At 66.4% G+C, this 20,201-nt stretch overlaps 1 protein-coding gene across 1 annotated transcript in view; it reads left to right on the forward strand.

The window, feature by feature from the left end:
• The first annotated feature begins 238 nt into the window (after positions 1-238).
• The window catches only part of SLC12A7 (solute carrier family 12 member 7), a 68,858-nt gene continuing 48,895 nt past the window's right edge, over positions 239-20,201 (forward strand). Inside the window, exon 1 of the mRNA XM_082724253.1 lies at positions 239-680. Within this exon, the coding sequence (XP_082580379.1) occupies positions 254-680 (427 nt within the window). The 5' untranslated portion in view covers positions 239-253. The remainder of the gene's footprint in view (positions 681-20,201) is intronic.

Genomic DNA, 20,201 nt, shown 5'->3' on the forward strand with positions numbered 1-20,201 from the left:
TCCCTGAAACTCTGGCACCTGCCTCCTTGTAACGGGTCCCTGGCTGCCGTTCTGCCGCTGGGGGTGGTCACTGTCCCAGACCAGAGAGGTCTCCAGCATCCGCTGGCATGGTGTCCCAGGCCCCGGGACTGACCCCGGCTTCCTGGGTTGGGGGAGGGGTGTCTCCAAGGTCTTAGAGCGAGGCCCCCAAGACCCTGCTCTTCTGAAGGGACACTCTGGCCTGGAGAGGGAGGCTTCCTGCCTCACGGAGGGAATGTGCCCCATTCCCCAGTGGCTGACCCCAACCGCTCTCCTAGTGGTCCCCGCCGGCTCCCCTTCTCTCGAGCGCCTTGGCCCCTCCGTGCTTGACGCCGCCGGGTCCCAGGGGCAGGCTCGGCCCTCGCCGCTGGCCCCGCCCCGGCCCCGGCCCCGCCCCTGCCCGCCCAGCCCGAGCCTTGCAGCTCTGCTGGCGCCCGCGAACCTAGCGTCTGGGGCTGGCGCTCGGGCCACCATGTCCCAACGCTTCGTGGTGACCCCCGCGGCGAGCGGGGCGGGGGACGCGGGGCCCATCACCAAGGGCGGCGGCAGCCAGTACCCCGGCCCCGGCCGAGCCCCGGGCCCCGACCCCGCGGGCGCCCCCGAGACGCCGAGGGTGGACGCGCTGCCCATCCTGCGCTACTGCCGCGAGCCGAGTCGCTACGGTAGGTGCGGGCCACGCGGGGCGCCCATCGAGGGCGCGCGGCCTCCCCGTCGGTGCGGCGGAGCGGGGCGGGCGCGCAGGGGCGTTGGTGCGAGCGCTGCCCGGGTCCCTGGCCTTGCGGACCGCGGCGGTGGCTGCGTCGTCAGCGCTGGGTCGAGCTGGTGGGGGGCGCGTCCTGGGGGCTCCTCTGGGGACCGCGGCCTCGGCCCCGACGGACCCTGGCCCGCTTTCTGCCCTGCCCTGCGCCCTGGAGCGGGATTCGACTCCCTGGGCCCTTGGGAAAGCTCCCGGGCACCGTCTGACCTCATCGCCCCTGGAGCCCGGGGCGTCCAGTGCGAGTCGCGTTGCCAGTGTGCGGGAGACCCCCCCCAAACGCTGGTGCTCCTCCAGTCTGGGGAGACGCCCAGGGCTCAGTGAGGCGGTGGGACCCCGACAGCCCTCTGTGCCGCCGGTGCACTTCCCACACCCACGCCTTTCATCGCCAAACCTTCACTCCGACTTTCCTTTGGTTTTGAGGACTGTAGTCCAAAGGCACTAAGAAGTGCCCGCCAGCACCCCGGGGCCCCTGCCCTCAGCCCGTGTGCTGGGAGTGGTTGGGGGGTGCAGGACCTGGCCCCTCACAGGTCCGCGCCCCGCAGCGTGGGTGGGGGAGGTGCAAACAGGAGGACAGGCGACCACAGGTTTCCAGCAGCTCCGGGTTTGACTGGATTCTGAGCGGCCCTTGTCCTCCAGCCTCGGGCCACTCCTGGGGCAGCCGGTCCTGCAGCTGCCCTGGTCTGTGGACGGCCGGCGCCTTGGGGGCCCAGAGCCCTCACCGCTGGGCTGATGTCTCAACCACCCGCAGCTTCTCAGGAGCCCTGTGGTTTCCTTCAGGTCAGCGAGGTCGGCGGCCCTCCTTCCGCCCCCCAGCCCCGACGAAGGGGCCCCAGTGCGGGCCGTGAGGACCTGCTGTAAACGAATTGCTGAGAGCTCCAGGGGTTTCAGACTCTCTCTAACAAGGCTTTTGTTGACTTACTTGGGAAATTCTTTAACGTGGGGATGAACTCTGAGCCGAGGTTTCCGAGCAGCAGACCTTCTGGGGCACTGGGGGTGCATGTGTGTGTGCACGTGCACACGCACCGCACACACCCTCTCTCAAGGACTGCGTTGGTCCAGACACGTGGTGGGCACTGGGGGGAGTGTCTCTGAGCCTCAGGCTGGTGTGGACATGGCACCTGTCACCTGCCGGCACCTGGTTCCCAGGTCCTGCCCCCTCTCCATCGCCCTCCTGACCTTGGGAGTCATTGTCGCGCTCCGGGAGGGCTGTGTGTGGCCGCGGGCAAGGCAGAGGGACACCTTCCCGCCGCTGCCCCCTTCCCTGGGCGTGCCGTCCTCTTGTTTTGCTCTGTGAGCAGTGATTCTGCTGTTAATCGATTACATGAGTCAAAGCAACTAATTATTTCTGGGACCGCCGGCCCCTCTGCTGTGAGGGAAGTGGCTGTGGCGGAAGAGGTCAGTGGAGATTTCCGGGGAGCGTGGATGAGAAAGAGCCCCTGGTCCTCCCGACATGGGGCCCGCAGCAGTGAGAGAGCGGCCTCTCCTCTCCCCGCTCCGGGGGACCCCGCGGCCCCGCCATGGTCTCCCCTGCAGGAACGCGGGCCCTGTCCGGCGTGGAGCTGTTCTCCGCAGCGGGGCGCAGCGTCCCGCTCCTCCAGGTCCTCCTTGAACCTCATCCCCCCCTTCTGGCCCCCTCTGCCCTGCTTGTCCTGGGCCTCCAGCATGTTAGCCCCTGCCCCTGGGAAAGGGTCTGGTGCCAGGAGACACGCTCAGGTCTCTGCTTGTCCTCTGCCCTCCGAGCTCATGCTGACGCGGGAGAAGGGCCTTGCCCCAGGGTCCTCGAGGTGGTGCATGGGGGGCGGGGGCTGTTGGTGCCAGGGAAGCCCGCCTGACCCTGCAGCTGCCCCCTCCCACCTTCACCTCCTCCCGTGGGCTGGCGGTCCGGGGGCGTCACACCTCCCTCCCTCCCCCTCCCCCCCACCTCGGGCCGCCCCAGCCCTCGGGAGTGGGACCGTCCTGAGCCAGGGCTGCCGCTGTGCCCTCACCCCAGGCTGACCCAGTGGGGCGGCACTTACCGGGGAAGGGGGGCACGGTTCCAGCCAGCAATCAGTCAACGGGTTGTGTGCCGCGCCCGCTGCAGAACAAAAGTCCGATTATGTGATTCTGTGATGAGACGCTGCCGACAAGACAACGTGCATTAAGTTTAGCAGCTCGGGTTTGTGGCCTTTGCGTGGTGGGGCCCCGTTCTGCCTGGCTGTCCTGCCTGTGTGCGAATGAGGGGGCTCTCGAAGCCGGGGGACGTGTAGCCCCTTGGCACAGAGGCTCCTCAGGCTGCGTCAGGGTCCCCCCGCCCCCCGGGGTCGTGGCCGGGGGGCAGGTGGGGGGACCAGCCAGGCTGAGCGCTGACTTTGCCCTCAGACCAGCTGCCCTTCCGGGAGTCTGTTTGCTGTGCGTTTGTGCATGACGAGTGCTCGGAGTGGGACGTCCCTTCTCTCTGCAGAGGGACCGGTGTTGACCCTAGCTCCGGTCCCAGTCACTGTGTCCCCGGGAGCCTGCATTTCCCTGGCACACGCCCGTCTGCAGGGCACTCTGTGCTGCGCCAGATCCTTCTTCGAGGGTGGCGGGATTGTGCTGGGGGGAGGGGAAGGCTTCTTGGCCCAGAGGAGGCGGGGTGCTGTCCCCGGCCTCCTGCCTGCCCCTCCTGGCTGCGGTGCCTGGCGGAAGGGTGACGAGCCTGGGCCGAGGGGGCTGGGTGGGCAGCTGCACTGCCCCCAGCCTGGGAGGTCCCAGAAGGTGAGGGGCTGAGCCGCGGCTGTCCCCCTCTTCCCAAGAGGGCGCTGGTGCTGGGTCCTGGTGCCAGTACTGTGTGGGCTCACAAAGGGACCCCAGAGAACCCGCCCCACCACCCTGAGGGAGGGCAGGCAGAGGGAGCCTTGGCCCCAAAGGAGGCTGATGTGAGGACAGTGACTGTCGGGGAGGTCACACCTGCCCCCTCTCCTCCCCTCAGGGCCACACTCCTCAGGAGCTCCCCAGAGGCCAGACTCCCCCAACCCCTCCCTGTGTTAGGTCTGGGCGGGTCCGCGGAGTCGGACAGAGGTCTGACCCCGGACGGGACCTCACACCCACCCCTGTGTCCACGGGCGCTGTGAGCCCAGGCTCCCGGGGAGCCCGGGGCAGCCTAGCACCGAGCCAGGCGGGCCCTCCCATGGCCCCTGGATCCTGCCCGGCACTGGGGAAGAGGCCTGTTTCCAGCCCCCGTGGTGGGACATCTCTTTCTCTAGAGCCGACGTGGTGGGGACGTGAGAGTGCCACAGATGCTCCGAGGACACCTGGGAGGCCGGTCACACAGGCCTGTTGTTCAGAACACTACTGTGTGTGTGTGTGTGTGTGTGTCCACAGCCGCGTGCCTGTGAGTGTCTCCTGTCTGTCTGTGTGTCGCTGCATGTCTGGCTCTTCATGGCTCGGGGGGAGGGGAGGGCTGGCCACCGAGCCTGAGCACCTGCTCGGGCAGAGGGGAATCGTGTCTCTGACGCGGGAAACCCCTTCACAAGCCAGGACCTCGGGGCCTGGGAATGAGGGACGCGCCCGGGAGCCGTGGTCAGGCATGCCGCTGGCCCCCGACACTGCTGTCCCCGGGGAACTGGCTCCCCGGCTCAACCTCTGGGTCTGTGAACCCTGGGAGTGGCCCCCTCCCCGCTCGGACACTCCTGCTCCCCTCACACGTCGGGGCCAAGTCCCATTCCCCTGGCCGATGTTGCTTGGAGGGAGGCTCCGCACAGCTCCCAGCTGCCCAGGAAGGCCGGTGTCCAGGGTGCAGGTTGCCCAGCTCTGGTGTCGGAGAAGCCGCCACCTGGCTGGGCAGACTTGGTTTTCCTTTAACTTAAATATTTCATGGAGCGTGACCCTCGTGTTGGGTCTCACGGAGCCACTCTGTTCAGCGCTCACTCCTGGGCCCCAACCCTCGGCCAGGGAGCTCTCCCTTGCTGGTCCTCGCTCCGGGACAAAAACCCTCGAGGGCGCATCCGTCACGCCCCTCGCTGGCAGCTTTTCCATGGGGTAAAGCCACAGTGGAGGCCCCAAATGCCCATAAACAGTTACACGGTGAGTCTGTGTCCAGCGATCCACACAGCCGTCCGGGACCCACGGGGCTTTGTGCGGCAGACCCAGGTCCCCGGTGGGACCGCCCCATGTGCGAGGCCTGCCCGGGGCCCCCAGTCACCCTGCTTGTGCCTCCTCCCACCCCGGCCTCCATCCTCAGGAGCAGGGGCTGCCCCATGCCAGCGTGGGATTGGGCTGGGGGTTCCCGGCGTGCGTGCACAGGTGTTGGCTACCGTGTGGCTGTGGGGGGACACAGCAGTGGACGGAAGACGTGGTCTCTCCACGCACTGGAGTGTTGTCCCGCCTTCCAAAGGACGGATGGCCATCCAGCAGAGATGGACCTGCAGACACTGTGCTTGGGGACAGGGGCCGTCACGGGGGACCAGGAACGCTCACAGGAGGTCCCGGGAGGCGTCCTGTTCACAGAGACACAGGGGGGACGTGGGTGCCAGGGGCTGCAGACCAGCTGGGAGAGAGGCTTTCATGAGCATGGAAGTTTCAGAGAGGGGTGAAGGGGACGGCTGCACAATGCTGTGCACGTGCTGAGTGCCACTGTATACACAGAGTGGCTGAAAGTTTCAAGTTTTAGGTTCCATGGATTTTACGGCAATCCGAAGAGCTAACAGGAGAGGAGCGGGCGAGGAAAGCGAATTTGTCCCTTCCGGCCAGCAGGCGACCTGGGTCGGTTTTCCCGAGGACGAGGAGGCCACTTCGATTTAGTCCGTTCTCGCCACACGGCCTCTCGCAGGGTTCTTTCCGTCTAATCACTCTCCGCAAGGTGTGAGTTCCGGCCTTTCGTGGGAGATACGTTTGTCCGGGGGTCTTGTGTTTCAGGCAGCCCTGGTGTGGCCCTTCCAGGCCGGTCCTGGAGCAGGAGAGGGGCTGTGGCCGGGCTTGCCGCGCTGGGGTTGGGACTCCAAGCCCGCCTCCCACACACACCCCCCGGCTTCTCCCTGGACATCCCGGGGACAACCTGTCCTGGCTGCTGGGCCCGTGGCCCTTCTCACCTTCGTCACTTGCTGTCCCCTCCTGAAGGATGGGAGGCTGAGCCCTCTGGTCAGAAGGAGGGTCGAATGCAGGGCAGCGGGGTGACCCCGCAGCCGCTGGGTCCTCCCCAACGAGGGCTTCTGGGTCGGCCTCTGCTCAGTGTGCTGTCCAGTCCCTAGACGTGGGAACAGTGCCACTGGCCACACTTCCCCCTTCCAGACGCAGCACGGAGTGGCTTCTTGCCTGAGTTGGCCTTAGTGGGGATTGGGGACCCAGCTTCCTGCCCCTGGAGGGACCTGAGCCCCGCACAGGGGGTGAGGCCAGCAGGGGCCCCAGACGGCCTCGTAGGTGGTCCTGCTGTGACTCAGCCATAGCTGGGAGTGTGTGTGCACATGTGTGCGTGTCCCCCACTGGCTGAGCCAGGGGACAGGGCTTGCTTCCCGGGGGAGCCTGCTCCTGCACGGTGTCCAAAGAGTCAGACAGGGTACCCTGGGTGCCACAGTCCAACCCCTGATGTCAGCTCAGGTCGTGATCTCAGGGTGATGAGATCAAACCCCACATCAGGCTCCACGCTGGGCATGAAGCCTGCTTGGGACTGTCTCTCGCCGTCGCGGCCCCTGCCCCTGCCCCTGCTCGCGCTCTCTGCCCCTCTGCCTCTCTCTGGCAGACAAGGGCCCCTGTCTTCGCTGGGCACAGGGAGCCCTTCCTTCTGCAGCAGCCCCAGGCCCGGTGCTTCCCTGGGGGGGCTGAGCGGGTGCCTCAGGGCGTCAGGGGCTGTAGGAAGTTCCCCGGAAGCCGTGGTGGAGCCGTGATGTGAGTCTGAGAAAATGGGGGAAGTGCTGTATTTAGGGGAGACCCAGAGGAGCGTAGCCACTGAGACGTGTGCCGGGAGACAGAGAGACTCCAAGGATTGGCTTCTTAGTTCACGCCTGTGGCTTAGTGAGTCCAAAGTCTGCGGGCTGGGCTAGCCCTGGGGAGGGCTGCTGTGGCTACTGGCCTCCTGCCGGCAGGATTCCTTCCTGCCCGGGGAGGTCAGCCCCTGCTCCTTCATCTGATTGGATGAGGTCCACCCACGTCAGGGGGACTCAGAGCTTGTCACTTTCGGTGGGTATTGCCTCTAAAAAGCGTCTTCACGGAAACAGCCAGGATGATGTTTGACCTCCTACCTGGGCACCGAGGCCCAGGGGAGCCGGCCCGTACCATGAACCGTCACAATGATGGAAAGAAATAGGCCCCGTGAAAAAGCCTCTTCCGCTGTCTCTGCCTGTCTGTGTGCACATGCATGTGGACACGCGTGGCTTTGTCTCCCGGTGTCCATGCTATCTCCAGCCTTATTTCTTAGGGTATTGGAAGTGCTTTTTCTGGGTAAAAATGCCTTTATTTCTATTCTCCGGCTCTGGCTTTTAAAGGAAGGTGTTAGAAAACCAGCAGAACGCAAAGCTTGAGGCAGGAAGACGTCCGGCTTCCAGTGCGCCCACGGCCAAGCCGGCTTCTCCACCAGCCCTGCCAGGTGGTTTTGGTTCTCCCCACACACCGTGCTGCCGGCGGTTCCCGTGGAGAAACAGAAACCAATGTTTGAGTCTCCCCGGCTGCCGGGCGGGAGGGATCAGCTTCCGCCCCGTGAACCCTGCCGAGGGCGCTCCCACGTGTCCCCGGCTACGGCTGAGACCTGTGGCACCTCGGAGACAGCATAGCGGGCCGCGTGGGACCGGGGCTGCCCCCGGCCCCGGCAGGTGTGCCCCAGCGGTGGTGGCACATTCGCTGTGCCCTGGGCCTGGGCATCCCCGACCTGTCCTGCATCCCCGACCTGTTTGCGGCTGACCCTAGTCTCGTGGAGTCTGTTTGAAGTGGCTGAGCTTCGGGACGCCTGCTGCCTTCAGAGGCTGAGCGAGGAGACCGGCCCGGGGGGCTGCACGCGTGGCAGAACAGGCACGGGCTGCCGGGGGGAGGCCGGGACGAGGGCCTGTTTTCCTGTTTACTCAGACGGTCTTTTCGGAAGCACCATTGGGCAACTTGCCACGTGTCTTCGCCATGAGCTGTCGGCCCCGCCGCCGTGACCCAGGCACACGCCGGACGGTGAGCCTTTGCGCTTAATCAGCCGTGCGGGGCTGTGGTGCCTGCTCCCTGGGCGACATTCGGCAGGTGCCCGTGGGAAGTCCGCCTGCCCTCCACCCCTGCGCAGCGGAGGCTGGACGCACCCCTCTCTGGTTCAGTCCCCGGGACACCCGTGCTCGCACGCCGGCGGGCTGGGCCGCGGAGGGCCTGGCTGGGAGGCCATTCAGGTTGGAATGGGGGACGTTGGTGGGTCACAGCGGCCAGATGGCTGAAGACGGCCCCGGGCTGGCCTGGGGGCCGAGGTGACGGTGAGCAGGGGGGACTGGGCATGTCCGGCTTCCTCCGCCAGCACCCTCCACTGCCCTCGGGGGTGGTGGGCGGGTCCTTTTTGGTGCCCTCTGTGAGGACCTGGTGTGCAGGGGCTGGCCACGCTGCCCGAGCTCGGGAAACGCCCTGTGGGCATGCAGGCCTGGTGCCAGCGAGAACCAGAGAAGGGCAGCGGAGCTCACGCGGGCGTCCTCACTCCGTGCGTGTCCTGTTTTCCGTCGAGTGCTGTGCTGTGGGGTGTTCCCCAGAGCCTCACCTTCCCGGGCAGGGGAAGACCCTGCCATCCAGGAATCGCTTCTGGGGGTGCACGTGTCCCACCGCGGCTGTCTCCTGCCTGCACCCCGGGCCCCGCATCGGGCAGGGGACCTTCCTCGCCTCGCCGGGCTCACCCACGGGACCCACCCACCAAGGCGGAGAATGGGCCGGTGAAGTCCGATCGTCTGTGTTCTGGACTCGCTCCAGCGAGCAGGAGCGCCCAGAAGGGCTGGGGGCGTGGAGGGGCGGTGGGCCACGAGCTCAGTGAGGGGGAGACAGACAGAGTCACCCCTGACTGGGGAGCCTGTGGAGGTCATGCGGGTCGGCAGCATGGGGTGGCCTGTCCTTGGGGTCCAGTGGGGCCGTGGGCTGGCAGGCCAGCGCGGGTGTGGCTCAGGAGGGACGCGACAGGTATGCTTACGTGGGCGGGAGGAACGGCGGTCTCTCTGGGGCGACACAGTCCTCGGCTGCCACGTACTCCGGCCAGACCCACGTGGTCTCCTCATGACACCCAAAGTGACCGTGACTTGGAGCTAAGCTCCTTCTTTCTCGCTGTGTGGTGCTGCTGCCCAGGGGTCTGAGCAGTCCCACACCCCTCCCACGGCAGGTGCCGGCCACGGGGGCTGTGGAGCACGTGAAATGTGGCCGGTGCCACGAAGAAGTGGGTTTAGATTTTTTTGAATTTTTAACTGATTTGAATTTAAACTCCACCACACCACATGTGCTCAGTGGCTGCTGAATTGTGCACGGCAGGCCCCATGCTGCGGGCAGAGGGGTGCACGCGCCCAAGCTCGTGCTTCAGGCCACGGCCCGTGAGCAGGGGTGTGGGGAGGTGAGGCGGCCCAGACAGCTGAAGGCTCTGGGGGTCCTGACCCCAGCATCTCGGAACGAGACCACTTGGAGATGGTCTTGTAAGAGGTGATGAACAGAGCCCCGGAGGACACGGGCGGCGGATAGAGGCCTCGGGAGAAGCAGGACCTGAGACCATGCATGTGTGTTGTCTGTGCTCCAGCGGGTGCTTGCTGTTCCGCTGCGGCTGAGATAAGCCCCTGGGCTCTTGCAGTCAGGGCACGCCAGCCCCCGTCCCAACAGGGGGACCCAGGTCAGCTCAGCCTCCCCGGCGACGACGCTCCGGCGGCAGCCTCCCCACCGCGGTCCGTCGGCGCCCGTGCGGGGACCCTGGCACGTCCCTGGGCCGTCCCTGGCCAGGGGCTCCTCACCTGCCTCACCTGGACCAAGGCCCCACCCCCACAGCCGCCTGTGTCTGGCTCCCCTGGCCCTCCCCCCGCCGGCCACCTGAGCCTTCCCCAGGGCCCCGGGCTCCTGCTCGCTGCCTCTTGTTGCCTGGAGACCTGACTGTTCTCGTCCCCCTGGATTACGGAGCGGAGAGCGCGGTGGGCCCCCTACACACACCGGTCAGCCCCCTCCTCTGCCTCCCTGGGGGGCTGCTGGGAGGGGTTTGAAGGGAGCAGGTGATGCCGGCAGCGGCCTCCTTCCCTGGGCCTGTCCACCAGGCTTGGGGCTGTAAAGGACCTGAGGCGTGACCTGGGGAGGCAGATTCGTGGTCAGGATTCCCCCTCAGAGGCTACCCCCGTCCCCCCCCCCCCCCGCCACCACCTAGGGAAAGCTGGCTGAGATCAGGGGCTGCCTCCTTGGGAGAGCCACCTTGCGCTGACGCCGGCCTGTGGCTCCCTACTCCGGGGGGACGGGGCGTACGGTCCTGTGGGTCTGGGTGTCCCCTGGAGCCATCTCGCGGTCACATCCCAGACCCGCACACTGGCCCACAGGAAGTGTGGACCTGCTCCCACGTGCACACGTCTCTTTAGGGTTCTGAGGCGCCTGTGAATCCGGCCTGGGCCCAGTGAGCCTGGGAGCTCGCCCGCCCACCACAGATGTAGGCCTCAGGTCCGTGCGGCCAGACGCTGGTCCAGAACTCTGTTCCTGAGGGCCTGTGAGGACGGCTCCCTCGGGGGTGCTGACAGGGGCAGAGAAGCAGGACCCCCTGGCCGACCACCCCGAGCCCCCTGGGCTGAAACTGCTCCGTGGGCATTAATCCTGCCCCGTGCCTTGGACATGCTAGGACTCAGGGTCATCCTGGGAGGTGGAGGCAGAGGCAGAGGCGGGCGTCTTGGAGAAGGCGCTCTGGAGGCTTCAGAGCCCAGCCCGGTATTCCAGAAGGCCGGAATGAGATGCATCTCAGGACAGAGCTGGGGGAGCTCACGGGACGCTCCCCCTCCCAGGCAGGCCCACTGGTGGGAGGGGCGGGGTTGCGCAAACAGCTGCCCGAGGGGCGGGGGGCCGTGCTGTCTGCCGTCTGCCGAGGGGCTGAGCGGACGCCTGCCGAGAGGCGCTGGAGCTTTCTCGACCCCCGTTTCTCCGTGCCCAGCCTCTGCGGACCACCTCGGAGCGAGCCCCTGTCCCGCGTGGGCCAAGCCTTGCTCTCCCCGCTCATGGCCGGGGGCTGGGACCTCCTGAGAATGAGGCTGCCTTTCTACCCTGCCCCTCCTCCCTCCCCATGTTCTGCCTCCGGCCCTTGCTCTGTGTGTGGGCCCACGGGTCACTGTCCCCGGGACGGTGGTGTCACCGGCCTGGCTCCCCCGCTATGGGAAGACTCTCCAGGCTCTGGCCGCAGCCCAGGAAGGTGCTCCTCCTGCTCTTCCTGCCACGGACTGTGCATGTGTGAGACGGGACTGGCCCATGAGGGAGGGGGCGGAGCCCGGCTTGTAGGACCATCTGTGGTCCCGGAATGCACCTGCCATGGCCTGAGGCCGTCCACCCCGGCAGCCCTGACCAACTCGGGTTCCTGGCTGTGCCCCTCCAGAGGGCCCAATGGTGGGTGGGGGCCCACTGGGGACAGGACACCGCGGACCTCCTGCCTGGGAGCTGGTCCCTTGAGGACACATGTTTTATGACCGAGAACCATGAGGATGTGGCCGTGAGCCCTGCGTTCCGGGCGAGTTATTCGGAAGGCGACAGCAGCAGGGGGTCTTGCCAGCCTGTCTCACTGTCCAAGACGGCCCCACTGTGTGCAGAAGGCGCGGAGGGACTTTGGGGTGTGACCCTCCTCAAGCCCCTCCCTGGGAACCAGGTCTTTCCAAGTTTGGACCTTAACCTCCACTGCGCAAGCGTGGAGGCTGCTGGTGGACTGAATGGTGACCTTCAGAAGAGACGCACCCGTCCTGACTCCCGGCTCCCGCAGACGGGACCTAGTCTGGAACAGGTGTCCTTCCCGACGTGACTAGGTTAGGGACATGGAGGTGAAGAGGTCATCCTGGGTTACCCAGTGGTCCCAAGTCCAACAACAGATGTCCTTCTAAGAGACACCGAGGAAGGCACAGATGCATGGGGGACAGGGGGCAGAGAGTGGGGCCCTGTGACACCTGACTGTCAGACGCAGGGCCCCAGGGCCCTGAGAGCCTCACGGTCTGTGGTTCTGGGTTACGGCCGCCCCAGGGTACAGGTCCAGGTTCTCCGTGGTGCTGGCAGGGCTGGCTGGGCTCACCTGGGAGCGGTTTCTGGAATGCTCCCTGGGCCCTGGGGCTGCGGGCAAGGAAGGAGAGCAGAAGAAAGCCCCACCCCTCCCTCTCCGGACCCCCAGTGTGCCCCGGTCCCGGCGGCCCCACTGTCCACATCCTCAGGGAGGGAAGGGCGAACGCCCCCAGCCCGTCCTGGAATGCCTACCCTCAGCCCAGGAGCCGGGCTGTCCCCGCGAGCACCCAGGAGCTGGGCTGTCCCCGCGAGCACCCAAGAGCCGGGCTGTCCCCGCGAGCACCCAGGCCCGTGGAGACACCTTTTCTTGGGCTTCGCAGGGCTGTGGCCGGCAGCCCCTGGAGGGGCAGGCTGGGCCCCAGCCGGAGGAGCGGTGACAGCTGTGTCGTGCAGCAAGTGGCCGGCGAAGAGTGGGGCGAGGGGCCGGGGGGACTGCAGAGGCTGGGACCCGGCCCCAGAGTGCAGGCTGCCCTCCAGCCTCCTGGGAAGCCCGGGAACCCGTGTCGGGTCTGCGGCCACCGCGGAGACACCCCCACCGGCTCAACCAAAGTCCCCTCCCCATGCAGACCCCACAGGACCCGCGATGGGGTTCCCTGCACAAGCAACGTGGCCGGCCCCGCCTGCCCCTCACAGGCACCTGCACGGACGTGCTCCAGAATGGGGGCCACCGCGGGGCGGCCCGTCAGCCACCGCCTTCCCCGCAGCAGAGTCAGCTCCTCCCCCCATGCTCCCCCGAGGACGGTCTGGCTGGGGCCGCGGCTTCGAGCCCCCATGGAGCGCCCGGTGGGGACGCTGGCGTGGAGTCCGCGGCAGAACCCGAGCAGGACCAAGGATGCAGGGTGCCGGCAGCCCACGGGGCCGTGCCGCGGGCCACCTGTCCCTCGCAGCCTCGTACGCCCAGCCCGGTTCGCGTGCCGGCGCTGGAGAACACGAGCTCGGCCCAGAGTCCTGTGGTGGTTTCGGGCAGACAGGGCACGGCACACCTTGTGCGCGTCTCTCGCTGTATTCGGAGCCAAGGGTGTCTGTGGGTTCGGCGCACCGACGTACGTGTTTGCGGCGGTGGGCGGCTGCTGTGCGGCGGTGGGCGCTCTTCCCTCCTTGCCTGGCTCGGGGGCTCTTTGGGGGAGAGCCAGGACCATCGGCAGAGCAAGGGCACCCCCGTCGAGGTGTGAACTCGCCCAGCTCTGGGGATAAGGGGCCCTGTGTGCGGTTGTCTTGGAAGGGGCCCGCACACCCACGAGGGGCTCTGGCCCACTTTGCAGAGGGTGGCACCTGGACGGGCCCCCCAGGCTGAGAGGCGGGGGAGGGGAGGCCCCCGCAGGCGGCAGGTGGTCTGAGGAGTCCGAGCAGGGCCAGGTGAGGAGGGCACAGCACAGGGCCCTGGGGATGGCTGAGGCCCTCGCGGGCGCCCATCACCCCAGGGTTGGTGGGTCTGGGTCGCAGCGTTGGGTGTGGGGCGCCGCCTGGAGAATGGGGCAAGGGCTTCTCTCTCCAAGTCGCCTTCTGGACAGGTTTTCTCAGCCTCAGGCGGCAACCATCGCCTACCCCAAATGAAGGACGTGTGGCTTTAGTGGCCACAAGAAACGGCCCCGCAGAATCCCTTCGATGGTCTCAGATGTGTGTATCTCCTACCAAGGGTCAGGCCCTGAACCCGGTGCCAGGGGGCAGGCCTGGCTTCGATCCGGATGGGGGGAGCCCCTCCCTCTCAGCCCCGACCGTGAGCTCAGATGATGGGCTGGAGCGCCAGGAAAGGCCCTGAGTGCAAAGGCCACTTCCAGGAAGATGTGTCCAAAGCTCCCCAGATGTCCGGCCCAAGGGCAGCCATGCAAAGGCCCCGGGGCAGTGTGGTTGTCAGGATGGGACCAGGGTGTGCAGACAGCCTGGGGTGGGTTCTGGCAGAGCACGGTGTAGAGACTGGGTCTGGTCAGGTGTGCGGTTGGTTAGGGCTTGAGTTGGCTTCTGTGGTTGGTCCTAAGTCGGAGGTGGGGCGGTCACTGACCAAGTCTTGATTATCTGGGCTGATTGCTGTCAAGATTGTAGGCACCGTCCTGTTGTCCAGGACGGTGTGGTAAGGGGCGCAGGCTCTGGGTCGTTCCTGGACACAGACTTCTGTTTGCTGGTTTGTTTTCAGGCTCCTGAGAGCCGGTGGACAGAGCTTGCAATGCAGGGGACATGGTGGAGAGTGGCCAGCCGCGAGCCAGGGAGCACGCCCATGGTCGTCCCAGAGAAGTACCTTCTCCAAGAGCAAAGGCCCTGTGGCCGCCAGTGCGGGGCACGGTTTGCAGGAGGCAAACCCCTGCTGAGCAGGAGAAACTGGCGGGGGCTCGCTCTCCAGGCTTGGCGAATTCTTTTTTCCCCACCCGTGCTCTGTCTGAACAAAAAACACGCAGACAGACAGGGGCCTCCTGCTCCCTTTCCCTCTCCGGGCCCCGATGGCCTCTCTCAGATCGCCGGACGTGGGAAGGGGTTCTCTTCTGAGGAAAGGTTGCTTGGATGCTGAGTCACGGGAGAGGTGACTGGCCAGGCAGCACCACGGCAACGGCTGCGGCCTGTCCTTCGCACCCGGAGCCGCCCAGGAAGCATTTGCTGGGGCAGCTTTGCCCGTCTTATGGGAGATTCTGTTGACTCTAAACCATAAGGAAAACAGGAGCGTAATTGCTAGTCAGGCCGCGCAGGGCTCTTGCCTAATTCCCTCCCCAGGGGACCTGCAGGGCAGAGTGTCCAGGGAGCACCTGAAAATCTTCCACTCGCCGGGAGAGGCAGGCTGGCAGGTACCTGAGGCCACCTCCGAAGGCCAAGCCTGCCCACCTCATGCCCCGAGCATGGCGTGGCCCGACTCGGCAGCTGGCACGGGACGCTGTGGCGTCACCATCTCGGAAGGCACGAGTAATGTTTGGCATAAGCAAGAGGTGTCACCTCACCAAAGCAAAGTGCAGTGTCAATCTGAAATCCCAATTTGACCGAGTGCCCTGTGCTGGCCGCACACCCCCCACCGGGCACCCTCCGACCTCAGGGCTCCTGTCGACCTGGCTTTAGGGCTGGTGATGCCCCCGGGTCCTGAAGGGAAGGAGGCTGGAGCCCATGCAGCGGAAGCTAGCTGGACAAGTGAGGGACGTGCGGGGGTGTTGGAACAGCCTCAGCCCAGCGAGCGTGGGCAGCAGGGCCCGGCCACAGAGTCCGCAGGGGCTCCTCCCGGTGTCACCGCAAAACTGCAAGAGAGGGGCAGGAGCTGGTGCCGTGGGGGTCACGCTGCCCGTCTCCCCAGACGTCGGGGCTCTGCAGAGTGGAGACCGTGGGCCTGGCCCCCTCTGCGGCCCTCAGGGTCTGTGGTGTCGGTCCACACCGGCACGGGGCCGGGCAGGTCTGTGTGTAGCCCAGGCTGGGTTGCCAGAATCTTCTGCCTGTCCTGCGGGCTCCTGGGGAAGCGGAGGGCAGTGCCCCGGCCGTGCGGGCGAGGAGCAGGGCAGCCAGTAGGGGGCAGGCACAGACTGCGGGAGGTGGGGTCAGCGTCAGACCCGTGTTCCCCGCCCGCTGCGTTAGGGGCCTGCTCTCCCCTGAGGCCTCCTTGTCCTTGGGTCACCTCTGAGACTTTGTTGGCATGCCGGACCCCACCGTGCCCTTGCTTGTCTCAGATCCTGCTGGGGTCCAGGGGTCCGAAGAGGAGTTCCAGAAAGTTCCGGGCCAGCCTCCCCTCCCCCCGCCCCCCATCCTGTGCTTGGGTGTCTCTCCGACCCCCATCCCAGGGTACTGGGCCTGTGCCACCCCCAGAACGCCCTCCCCGGCCAGGGTTCTGCCAGGGTCCGTGAAGCTGCCCCAGGGTTGTGGAACACGGCCCTGGGGACCTGCCCCAGGCCCAAGCAAGTGCTGTGGCCTCCAGAAGGTTCTGAAGGGTCCCGGAGCTGTCCACGGTGGTCATCTCGAGGGAGCAGCCGGACGGTTGCCCCCACAGCCTCGTGGACACCAAACAAATCAGTCTTAGGGAATTTTCTGCATATTTTTCTCAACCAAATCAGAAGTCAAGTCATGGCGGAGGTTTGCTGAATTCCTTCTTTAGGATGAGGGGCATGTGCGGGGCTGCCCCTGCGTGGCGGCCCCTCCCTGGGCATCCGAGCCCCGTACTGTGGGCCCCGCGGCGGGAGCCCAGGGCCCTGAGGACCGGGTGAGCCCGGCAGCACGGGGCCTCCTGCCTCCGAGCCAGTGGGTCTTCTCTGGCAGCCCCGGTCCAGGCTCCACGGGGTCTTTGAGGCACCCCTAGGCCCTCCTGTTCCCGCAGAACACCCACCAGGGGCCAGGCTGGAGCTCTGCCCCAGGCCAGCGTCCCTGTCGTGGGCTCCTGGGGGCCTGCAGGTGTACCCCTGTGGGGCCTGGCAGCTCTGGCCAGGCCCCTGGTCAAGGCCGGTGGGACCCTGAGGGCGCTGCGGTTTCTCCTGGGCTGGTGGGGCCTGCGTTCCCCAGGGGGTGGGGGCACATGGGCCCCAGAAATGCCTGGGTCTCCAGCTGACCTCGCTTGGTCCCCAGGTGCCTCCTGATGGCCTCTGGCGGGGGTGGGGGCTCCTCCCTCCTTGGGGAGGAGAGGGCACGCGTGCCGGTGCGCTCTGCCGTTCACTGCAGGGCCTCTGCCCAGCCGGGCGGCCCTCCCGATGCTCAGACCCGCTTAGCTGGAGCTACAGGGAATCGTGGCAAAAGACACGAAACACCCCCACTTGGCGTCACTTCTCCATGGCCCCGTCCCACCTCACCGTCCCCGTGTCCCTCCCCCACCCACAGCCGCGGCTGCTCCTTGGCCCAGGACCCAGCGTCCCTGCCCGGCAGCTGGTGTAGTGGCCACAGAGCCCAGCCATAGCCGCGTTGACTCTCCAAACACCTCCAGCAGCAGCACCTGGGGCCACCTGGGCGTGTCCAAGCCGGGTGCAGGGTCTCCACCTGGGAGGCAAGAGGCAGGGCTCTCCCGCGGCCGTGAGGCATCCAGTGGATTCCACACCAGCCGCCGCCTGCACCCCAGCAAGGAGGGTGGTGGGGAGCGGGTGGCTCGAGGCGCCTGGAGGCCCCGGGATGGTGCCTGATGTCCAGAAGATGCGCCTGTGCGCCGGGAAGGGCAGAGCCCGGGTGGGCTCAGTCACGTGCTCACACACGCTCTCGCGCGCGCACACACCGCGCACACACCAGGTGGGGATCGGTGAGAGCTGGGTGGGCTGCCCCCGCCACCTCCGGCAGAACCCGTCTTGGAGAGCCAGGCTCATCGGTGAGTGGATAACTATTGAGCAGTGCCAGGGGCCGCATGGGGTGATGGAGGGCAGCACGCATTCCTGCATCTGAGAATCAATTCTAGAACCTTCCATCCGCAGGCTGAGGAGAAAGGAAAGTACTGTCCCAGGCGCCCACACGTGGGCGTGCCTTGGCATCGGGAGACCCTGTCGCTGGGGACTGGCCGCGGGCGCAGGCCCCGGATCGGCGGGCAGTCGTGAGATTCCTCAGCTGGGGAAGGTCTCCACGGCCCCCAAACCCCAGGGGCTTCTGCGCGAGAGCGGCGTGGACCTGCGGGTATCCTCCTGCTGCGGGACAGCTTTATCCAGGCAGCCAGGACCTGCTGGACCTTGACTCGCGGGCCTGGGGCCGCGGACCTCCTGCCCCGGCGCAGCTGGTTGGCATGGGGACAGGTTGTCAGCCGTGCTCAGCTCTGCAGTGGCGAGACCACTGCCCCCGGGACGCATCCGTTTTGTTTAAGATTTTAGTTTGGAAAGAATGAGCGTGAGTTGGGGGAGCAGAGGGAGGGGGACAAGCAGCGTCCCCAGTGAGCGTGGAGCTTGATGCCGGGCTCGAATCCACGACCCAGAGATCATGACCAGAGCCAAAAACCGAGAGACGGAGGCTTAAATGACAAGAGAGCCACGCACGTGTCCCTGGACACATCCGTTTCTCAGTGAACGTGCACGGACAGGTAACGCAGGTGATCAGAAGCGCACAAATCCTGCTTTCCCTTCTTCGTGAATGAGCACAAGGTGATCTCTTGGGAAACCAGCCCCAGGACAAAAGGGCCGCATGGCCCCCAGCGGCTGTCTTCCCGGAGTAGGACAACTCGCTCTGGTTGCATCTTTCGGTTCCTTGATGACAAATGTTGATTTGAGAAAGCGAGTTGGGCAACATTCCTTCTTCTCTTGCCGCCGTCTGGAGGAGTTGACTGTGATCCTCCCGTGTTTGGGAAGTCAGGCCAGCACGGCCGTCTGGGTCGCACGAGGGCGCGGGGGTAGGTCTGGGTCTCCCCGGGGGCCAGCGCGCTTTTCAGAACGCTGGTTCTTTTGAAAACCTGGGTGGGCTGTGCCCTGGGAACATGTGCCCGGCTCCCCCCAGGAGCTGGTCTCTGTCGCATACAACTTAAAAGTGTGATTTCCCAGCGTCTCCTGGCACCCCCACCTCCGTCACGGCCTGCTGTCCCCAGTCCCCGCACACCCGCGGCTTCAGACAGCAAGTTCCCCTCCGGCCTTCCAGAAGCAACAGGGCCTGCGTTAAGAGGCGGGCGCCCCCTCCAGAGGCTCGAGGGCGTCTCGCCTGGATTCTTCCAGCTCCCAGGGCCCCCGGGCGTCCCCCGGCAATGGCTGTGCGGCCACCACAAGCCTGCCCCGTCCCCTGTGCATTTTCAAACGTCTCTCCTTCCGATGCCACCAGCCGTAGTGGCGCAGGGCCCACGTACCTGGCGTGACCATGCCTCGGTCACTTCTGTGAAGGCCCTGGGTCGGCGCAGGGCTGTGGAGGCGGCAGGCTGGGCGTCCCCAGCAGCCGTCAGTCTGGTCAGTCTCGTGACAGGTGTGCGCCGCTCCTTTACCTCCACAGGCTCCTTTCCCTCGTGCACTTGTCCCATCGGTTCCTGAGAGGCACGTCTGAGCCCCTGGCGGCGAGGCCGTGGTGTCCGCTGTGGCCGTGCGGGGCGACGGCGTGGAGCCCGTGCCCTCAGGAGGGCCGGTCCGTGGGCGGCTCAGCGAGTCCGGGCCTCCTCCTCCCGCCCTCTGGGGCGCGGCATGTGTTCGTGGCCCCAGCTCTCCCCGCCCGCCGGCTCCCTGTTCTCTCGGCGCTGTGTGGCCGCCGGGGAGCCCCTCAGGCCGCTGCCGCCGGGGGGCTCCACTCAACACAGGACCCCACGTCTGGCGCACGAGCGGGCCGCGCCTCAGGGCCACGGCCCGGCAGGTGGCAGAGCCCCGCCGACCTCCTCACCGGCCTGCCGGTGCCGCGTCTCTGGGCGTCTCCCGGGGCCGGCCGCCGGCCGCTCAGGCGAGGTTCTGTCCCCTGGAAAGGCTGTTCCGCCGCCCCGTGTGCCAGGACTGTGTTTGCTGGCCCGGGCGTCAAGGCGGGCAGTCATTTCCTCGCACGCTTTGCCAGAGCGGCAGACCTTCCTGGTTCTGCCCTTTGGATGTGCGAGTCCTTCGTTCCCAGAAGCAGAGCGCTGCGCCCCACGCTCGCGTCCGCCCATGTTTTATGGCTTTTTTCTGTGCCCATCACACTTGCACACGTTTGGGGCCGGGGACGGCTGCCTCCCGAAGGACGTGGCGCCTGCCGGGCCGCGGACGCTGCGGTTCTGAGCTGTAAGGCCCAAGTGACCTTGGTATATTTCTGCAGCCTTCAAGCTTATTTTTAACTCATTGCCCCGAGAAAACAGAAATTAACGATTGCGGTATTTACACAAACAGTTCTGTGTAGACGGCGGCCAGGCTCGCGAGCGCATTCCTCCGTGGCTCTCCCGCAGTCAGGCCAAATATTTAGCGTTGGAAGGAGGCACTTCAGCCCGGAGATGGTTATCTGGCTCCGCAGCTCGGCGCGCGTGCGGCCCCCCCCTCTCCTGGGGCGGAGTGGAAGAGAGTCCAGAGCACCACTCGGATTTGGGTTCCGGTTGCGGAGCAGAACCCGCCGCGTCCAGCTAGACGCCGGTGGGGGGAGGGGCTCCGCGGGCCCCAGACGTCCAGGCCGGAGACGGTCTCTCAGTCCCTGGTTGGGGGTGGCCTCGGCCTTCAGCCCCGTGGCCTTGCTGTGCCGGGTCAGAGGGGCGCACGGGCCGTGAAGCTTTAATCATTTACGTGGAGGGTCCTTCTGCCTCGGTTCCCAAGGTCAGCTGCCAGGGGCGTGGCGGCTGGTGTTGGGGGGTTGGCCAGGGCCTGAGGGCGGGGGGGGGGCGATCCCTCCCCTCTCCTGGGCCTGGCTCCTAGAGTCCCCCCCCTCCCCCACAGGGACTGCAGAAGCCCTGGGCAGGTCCCCACCTTCCTGGGCCGCTTGATGTGACCTTGAGAGA

The sequence above is a fragment of the Mustela nivalis genome (genome assembly GCF_964662115.1).
Source record: "Mustela nivalis genome assembly, chromosome: 3".
Lineage (NCBI taxonomy): Eukaryota > Metazoa > Chordata > Mammalia > Carnivora > Mustelidae > Mustela > Mustela nivalis.